The 9,212-nt window shown below is 21.0% G+C and overlaps 2 protein-coding genes across 2 annotated transcripts; both read left to right on the top strand.

Annotated features, from left to right (window-relative positions):
• The first annotated feature begins 5,659 nt into the window (after nt 1–5,659).
• LOC128964642 (uncharacterized) lies at nt 5,660–6,325 on the top strand. The gene is made up of 2 exons (XM_054311273.1): nt 5,660–5,767; nt 5,920–6,325. Exons 1-2 carry the CDS (start codon nt 5,710–5,712, stop codon nt 6,195–6,197), a joined length of 336 nt encoding a protein of 111 aa, XP_054167248.1. The 5' UTR covers nt 5,660–5,709; the 3' UTR covers nt 6,198–6,325.
• A 492-nt stretch (nt 6,326–6,817) lies between these two features.
• On the top strand, nt 6,818–7,649 carry LOC128964641 (uncharacterized). Its single transcript, XM_054311272.1, has 2 exons — nt 6,818–6,888; nt 7,185–7,649. Exons 1-2 carry the CDS (start codon nt 6,831–6,833, stop codon nt 7,574–7,576), a joined length of 450 nt encoding a protein of 149 aa, XP_054167247.1. The 5' UTR covers nt 6,818–6,830; the 3' UTR covers nt 7,577–7,649.
• The last annotated feature ends 1,563 nt before the right edge of the window (nt 7,650–9,212 follow it).

Genomic DNA, 9,212 nt, shown 5'->3' with positions numbered 1-9,212 from the left:
AAAACATTGAATTTATTATTTGTTTCATAAACTTTTATATATATCGTTGTGTGTGTGTGTGTTTGTGTGTCCGTAAAATAATACCATAAATGTAGTCCAGAAAAAATGATAATCTTGAAATATATATATAATGAGGAAAAAATATAAGATTATTACAAGAGAAGCAAAAATATAAGTTATTTATCATAACTACATATAAATTTATATATATCATAGTATTGTATAGTTTATATAATAGTATTGTACAGTTACATACAGTGTATACTATTTATATAACTGAGTATATGACACACAAGTAGAGTGAATATACTGTATATACTAGTATATATATATATATATAGAGAGAGAGAGAGAGAGAGAGAGAGAGAGAGTATATACTATAGTAATACGTTTGTATGATATCTTGTTTTTCATTAATTTCATTTACTAAACTATAGAAATGCTTTCAATGAAATTGCGAAAAACAGATATCCAATTTTATGTCACTTTATTTTGTGCACAAAAATAGATAATTTTCATTTTGATTAAAGTTTTCCTCTTCTTTTTCAAAGCGATTAATATTTATTTTTATTTTTTTCATTTATATCTTTTTATATTTATTTGACAATTAGTATTATATAACGTTTTTATACTCAAATTTATATTTATATATATATTGTATATATTTTTGGTAGTATTTCATCAACAACAAAAAAAATTGCTGTTAATAAATCTATAAATTTAAATGTATTTTTTACTCACATTTTTTTAGTTTTTAAAATTTTTGTGTAATGCTAAATCGATTTCATTTATTATAAATATTTATATTTTTTTTGTTACTCAAAAAATCCATATTACTATATAAATAATACAGTACTTGATATTACTCTGTATATTCAATTTATTTATTTTTATAAGTGCAATGTTTATACTGTAATTTTATAAATCTTAATATTATAACTAAATATTAATAAAATATTTTATTACTATTTCATATAAAAATATATGTAACCGTCAACTAACAGATATTTACATTAAATTAAATATCTTATAATTTTTATGTTTTCGTTATGATAAGAGTAAATTAATCTTTATATACATTACTACTATTTTTCTTTTTCTTTGAATTATATGTCTGCCTATAATATGATAACATTTTATAAGCATAAATCAAAAATTGTCATTTAATATATATATATATATATTATTATATGAATATTGCGTAATTGAAATAATAATATTTAATATACAGTACATACAGTAGTATATACTGTATATAGTACTGAACAAACAATATTTTGCTGTGATTTTATTGTTGGTATTCAATCTAAATATTGTTTATATACAGTCATGTATTAATATTAAGTCGTCAAATAATATACAATCTGTATGTATTGATATTTATTATAAATGCCATATAAATACAATGTATATATATATTGTCAATGTATTGTACAAAAGCAGATTTGCTCTAAATTTAGTCTCTTTTTATCAATATATTCAATATATATAATAATGAATTGTCTTTCTTGTGGTCCGAGATATCATCTTTGAATGCCATTCATACTAAACCCTATATACTGTACAGTAAATACATTCATATTATTATTATTATTGTCTTTCTCGAAAAAGCTACTTTCAATTGACTCTCTCTCTCTCTCTCTCTCTCTCTCTCTCTCTCTCTCTCTCTCTGTTCAATAATCTATTTCTTATTGAACCAAAAAAAAGATTATATAAGATATTATAAGAAATGCTACAAACATAATATAAGACAACGACTATTGAATTGCATTGAACGCATAAAAACACATTAAGTTATATATCTATGTGTTGTATATGTGTTATATGCCATTTACTGACGTTTTGCCATCCGATGACACATTGAATATATACATATACTATATATATATATGGATATAGATGTATATACCATTATATTGATCTCCAATCCATATCACACATCATATGCCTAACCGATTCATTCATACCAGTGCTTATAGTTTTAATATTGTTGGACAGATTGGTTGCATAACAAAATTGATAACAACGAGTCAATACATATTTATTATTATATAAGAAGATTTAGTCTTAGAAATAAACCCAATACTTATGGCAAATATTGTAGTGAACGCAATGAATCGGTAACTTAACATAAAAGATAATATATATATATATAACAATATTTAATAGTAATATAGAAAATCGTTTTTTTGACAGACAAACAAAATTTTAGTTTAAATCTTTAAGAGAGAGAGAGAGAGAGAGAGAGAAAGAGAGAGAGAGAGAGAGAGAGAGAGAGAGAGAGAGAGAGAGAGAGCTGACAGTGATATAAATGAAAGGTTTTGTCTAATTTGTAATTAAGTTTATAATTATAAAGAGCTTTCAATGTATCCAATAAACAAACAATCAATCAATTTAATTAATTAGTAATTAAAAAAATATTTTTAATTGCTAAACATTGTTTAATTTGACTTTCATTATTATTATAAAATGTAAAAGTCATTTATGCAAAAAGGATATATTGACTATATATATATATATATATAACTATTTATTGCATTTAACAAATGTATATCAAATACTTTCAAATTAAAAAAATGTTTTAAACAAAATTTGTTATTTAATGATTGACATTCAACTACAACAATAGTCGTGTATTTGTTGTGTCCAAACAAATGGCATTTCATAGTCATTGATAGTTGTCTGAGGACAGAGACTACCGACAGATTTATTTATATATTATTATTATTATAAATCAATAGCTAAAGACATAAGTGTTGTATTGTTTTGTGTGTTTGTCTGTACTTCTAATTTAACATCACTTCTCTAACACATTAATCAAAGATCAAAAGCTGATGGACAGTACTATTAGACTGTATTCACTGACTCTCTCTCTCTCTCTCTCTCTCTCTCTCTCTCTCTCTCTCTCTCTCTCTCTCTCTCTCTCTCTCTCTCTTTCATTCATTCATTCACTCATTTCCTTTACACTTCATCTGTACTCTCTATTTGATGCAATGTCTCAGACATTTGTATTGATTTTGTTTATTATGTGATTTGGATTTAACCCGTTTGGCTAACGATTCAATCTGTGGTATAATCCAAACTCATTTATCTTTTCTAATCAAAGACATTATATAATTTTTAATTTATTAAATTTTTTATTTAGTTTTTTAATACAATTAATATTATATAATATATAAATAAATTAATTAATTATTGGAAAGCTAAAGTTAGTTTAAATTAAATTAATTTTGGATAAAATTTCTTTTTTTACTTAATAAGGTTTTTATTTAAAAACTAAAAGCACATTTATAGTTTTGTATTATTAATATGATTATACAGTATTTATTATACTGTATATTTAGTAAGTAATTTGTATATAGAGTATTATTATTATTATTATTATAGATAGTTTATTGTATATTATTATTATTATTATCTAATATTATATTATTTTATATTTTTCATTTACAATATATGTGATTAATATTTTTTAAATTATTAATTTTAAAAAATATTTTTTGTTTGTTTTTATGCTTTACTAATGTTTAACAAGAAACTCAATTTTTCTTATATTTGTCTCAAATTATATTATAACTTTAGGCTATTAGTTTAAAAATACAAATAAAAGCATAGATTTCATAAACATTTTGTTTACATTTAAATAAAAAATTATATTATATTTTTCAGTATATTTCCATACATTGTCTTTAAATATGTTTTAGTTAATAATTTATTAGTTTATAAGTCATGTCTAAAAAAAATTTTATGTTTCGTATGTGAAGATTCATTATTTAATAAACTTGTATTTTTATCATTAATATTTGTTAAAGTCATAACATAAACTTAATTATCTATTATTTTATTTTTTTCTATTTTGTGACAAATTGCTTGTTAAGTGTTTTGTTTTATTTTATATATATATTTTGGTACAAAAATATTTTTTTTTAATTTGTTTTGAGTTTATATGTGTATTAACTTTATTGAGAAAATAATGAAATTGAATGTTAAAAATTATATTATCAGTTATAAATGATGAGCAAAATAATACTAAATATAAAATTAAAAAATGAAACAAAATGAAAATTACAATTCATTTAATATATTGTAAAAAATTATCTAAATTATTTATTTAAATTTGTATTATAAAACTTATTAATATTTATTTATTTAAATAACATACATTGAAACATTTTACAGTAGTTGAGATAAAAAAACTATAAATATTTAATATAATGCAACAGTATTTTTACTGTTACTTACATTTTATTAAAGTGTAAATATATGAATAAATGAGAAATTTTGTATAATAGTGTGCTAAACACATATACAGTAAAGACACACACAATTGAATAGACAAAATAAAAACGAGTTCAACAAAATATATAAAAAAAATTGAGTTTTACAAGAAAAAAATATTGTTAAAGTGTTGTCATTTGTAACAATGCTATAATAGGTTAAACGATAGATAAAATAATATATATAAAGATAAAAGATGAACGGAGAGAGAGAGAGAGAGATAGATAGATAGATAGATAGATAGAGAGAGAGAGAGAGAGAGAGAGAGAGAGAATAGCAGAATATTCTGTATTTTATATAATTTTGTCTTTTATTTTTGGTTGAATAATCAATTTTGTGAGGAATTACTCTTATTTTTGGTACAATTGTCTGGTATTAGTATTGCACTCACGATTATCTTACATGAAAAACCAATTTTATATATGACTCTCTCTCTCTTTCCCTCTCTTTCTCTCTCTCTCTCTCTCTCTCTCTATTTTTTCATGTATGTGTTTTAACAACAACTGCCGCTCCCTTTCATCAATACTTTACGAAAAATAAAACAAATTATTTGCAATTATTGTATGTCTTAATATCAATTGTATTGGCATTGTTTTGTCAATCATAGAAATACAGTATTATTATAAATACAGTACAATAACACTAGTAATAGTTGTTATTTCTGGTTTTGTTGTTGTTGTCTACATATATATATAATTTATATAAATGAATGACTGTTTGATTTTAATGGGTATTATATTTGTGATGTAATGCCAATACTTGTCAGTCAGTCAGTCAGTAATCTTTGAATCAACCATTTAATCGAGTGATCAGTTAGACATCAATGAGATAATTGTGTCTTATATTTAGTGACACAAATCTCTTGAAGAATAATATAAATGAATGAAACGTACAGTTAGTGACACTTCCCTTGAAATACAAGTCGCGCGAAGTCTTCATTTCCAATGCTTTTAATATTTTTTGGATTAAATTTACTATTTTTCGACATTTAGTTACACTTATTAGACATCAATATCACAGTTAATAAAATTTACATTTTTTTTATTTAAAAAAAAACAAAAATTATTATATATTTATTATTTTTAAAAAAACAAATCAACCTAACAATAATTGTTGTGAACCCCCCCCCCTATTGGGGAGACGATACTACATTACGACTAATGTTTATTTTGTTTGTTTAGAAACTTTCTACTGTAGCTGTACAGTCATTTAGTTTTACATATATACTAATTAATATACTATATATACAGTATATATATACACACACAAGTATATGATATATATATATATATATATATGTATATTTATTAATTTGATATATGATATTAGAATATTGCAAAAACAATTAGATGTTTATAACTAATATAATTTTATAATTAAATAAAAATTAATTTATTAGCCATTTTTTTATTTAGTTAAAATAATCTAAATATGAAGAATAAACAATTTTCAATTGTATTATTGAGTTTGATTGTATTGATTTTAATAGGTTTGTTCAATTATAAATTTTATCATATGTATATATATATATATATATATTATTTTTAATACTTTATTATAATAATATAAAATTTATATTATTTTTTTCGTAAACAAAAATTTATATCTCAACAAAAACTAAAAATAATTAATTAATTAAAGATCAAAGTCGAGTGATTGAGTCTAAGCCAAAGCCATTGATTGAAATAGCTGTAGTGGCCGGTGGTGTGGTTGCTTATAAACATTATGAAAATGTTAAAAAATTTAATAAAGATTTGAAAATATTGAAACGTATTTATGGAGATCACTTCAATGGCACACAAGACACTGGCAAAGTCATCATAAAAGATCCGACTTTCTTTAAAAAAACTAATAAAAAATCTAAATCATTGACCACTACTACTACTACTACTCCAACTACTACTACTACTAGCAAATAATTCAACTGACGATTAATTTACTAATATATTTTTTTTTTTAAATATAATTTCATTATTATTTATAGCATTTAATTGTAATTTATTGAATAAATATATGAATAAATAGATTAGCCAGGAAACATAGTGTTTACATAAGTTTAAAAACAAGTTTACATTTTTTTTAAATAATAATATATATAATAAAGTATATTAATTTACATTATTTTTATTAATTTCACTTATTAATAAGTTTAAATATTTTTATTAATTTTTTTTTGATTAGTTACAATATTACATTAAGTAAAAGTGAAAAATTTGAATTTAATAAATTTAGTGATACAGTTTAGTATAAAATTTATTTTTAAATTTTATAATAAAATTTGTTGTTTACGGTTCAATAGGTTGTAACTCAAAGAAAATAGATATCCTGAGAATTGCCAGTGAATGGGGAAATATATAAACAATTTTTGGAAAATAAAACGAGTCAGGGATTTGATACAACCCTAAGTATATATTAGATTATTGCAAATAGAAACAGATGTTTATAACTAATATAATTTTTTATAATTATAAAAAAGTGAAGTTAAAATAAATTATTAAAAATTTATGTATTTATTAGCCATTTTTATTAATATAATAATTTAAATAGCAAATATGAAGAATAAACAATTTTCAATTGTATTATTCACTTTGATTGCATTGATTTTAATAGGTTTGTTATATATTTAATATAGAGTATACAGTTTATGCCAATTAAAAGTTATCAAATCAGAGTAATATTATGTAATGATGCTTTTAGCAAGGTACTTACTGTGTATAGCTTAAATAATCTATATATATATGGTAACTGTATATTAAGTTACCTTGCTTAGCGTAAAGTTAACTGTATTAACGATATTACTTGAAAATTTAAACATTTAAATGGCATTATCTGTATTATTGTTAATACTATAATAATATTAATTAATCATATTTTATACAAACAAAATTTTTTTATATACATTAAAGATAAAACTCAAGTGATTGTGTCGAAGCCAAAGCCATTTATGCCATCATTAGCTGCGGCCGCCGGTATGGCTGCCGTTGGTGCCGGTAGTGTGGCTGCTTATAAACATATAACAAATGTTAAACAATATAAGCAACAATTGACAAAATTGCAACTAATATATGGACAACAATTCAATGGCACACTTGCCAATGGCACAGTCATCCTAAAAAATCCGGCATTGTTTAAGTTACCCAATAAAAAACTTAAAGTTTTGACTACAACTACTAAAACAACAGTTAAAACAACAGTTAAAACAACAGATAAAACAACAGTTAAAACAACAGTTAAAACAACAATTAAACCAAAGTCTACCACTACTACTACCAGAATATCTTCAACTAAACGAAAGTAATATATTTTACAACAACAAAAAAAATACAATTTCATAATTATTATAGCATTTAATTGTAATTTATTATATATATATATATATATAGATAAACAGTAATCTAGTGTTTACATAAGTTTAAAAACTTAAACGACTTATTATTATTTTTAATAACATTTTAATAAAGTATATTAATTTACATTTTTTCCATTTGACTTATTTATAAGTTTAAATATTTTTTTTGCTAAATATTCTTTAATTACATTTAACTTTTATATTAAATTTTAAAAAATTGAATTTTTTTAGGATAAAAATTAAATAACTCATTATTATTTTTTTTAACTTGATTTTGTGAACAACAATTTTTTTCCTAATATGATTTTTTTTGTAAAAAAAATTTTGCACTACATTAGTTATTTAATTTTAAAATAATTTTTACATTGCACGTACGTATAGCACATACAGTATATATTTACACAATTATTATTATGATAGCAAGTAGTTTAAAAATAAATTTTCATAGTAATTCAAGCAAACTATTTTTTAATGAATATATGATTATTAAATTAGTATATAATATAATATACAGATACAGTACACATAAATGATTTTTAAAATATATACTTAAATTATTGCAACAACAATAACAACAGTATATACTGTATAAACAAACTTTAAATTTATATTATTAGATACAAGTGTTGTTAACGTTTATCACATTTATTGTTAAATCATCCAAAATATCTCTCTTAACAACAAATCGTCTAACTATGTAAACACTTATCTGTTTATTATTATTATTATTTTTGATTTTTATAGAAAATCGTTATAAAACTAATTTTAAAATCAAATATCCTTTTTTTAGAAAAGTTTATTTTTCAAATATTACACTGATTTTTATACAAAATATTTGTTTTGAAAAACAATGTTAATTAATAGATTTAACAAATTAATTAAAACGAACTAATTAATTAAGTTAATATTATTTTATGTCTTTATAAATATTTTTAAACACTAATAAACTATTTGTTAAAATTCTTGATTTAATAGATATATAAAATAGGTAAGCATTAGTTTTATAAAAACATAACTTTTATTTTAGTTATAATATATGCCAATAAAAATATAAATAAATAAATATTATTTAATATATTTATTAAATATATTGAAATATTTCTATTAAATATATATATATATATATTTATAATTGCTATTATTTTTATTTTAGTTTATTGTTTGTATGTCGCAAACAACCATTTAAATTTTTTAAAAAATAAATTGAAAAATTGTTTAAATTTTAGTTGACTCAAATATATGTTGCTGTATTAATATTGATTATTTAGCTTTACACCAATTTTTATCAATTTAACAATAAATATTAAAATATTTTTTTATAATTAATTATGGTTAATCATATTTTTTACATATAAAAAGTATAAAGTTTTTCAAAACAACAATAATTATCGTTAAAGTCTAATCACAAGAAAAATAATAATTAGTTTTATATACTATTGTATTGAATATTATGAATAGTGCTATCATTTACCTACTGGTCTAACAAATAGTATAATTTATAGCATACATAATAACCTGTATTTTATTTAACACAAAAAATTAATATTTTTAGACACAGGAATGACATACAAATTTTTATTGAAAT

Source organism: Oppia nitens, unplaced genomic scaffold, assembly GCF_028296485.1.
Source record: "Oppia nitens isolate AA-2021 unplaced genomic scaffold, nextdenovo-longstitch-racon4-pilon3 scaffold9_pilon_pilon_pilon, whole genome shotgun sequence".
NCBI classification, from domain to species: Eukaryota; Metazoa; Arthropoda; class Arachnida; order Sarcoptiformes; family Oppiidae; genus Oppia; species Oppia nitens.
This window is presented reverse-complemented; position numbering and strand designations above follow the sequence as displayed.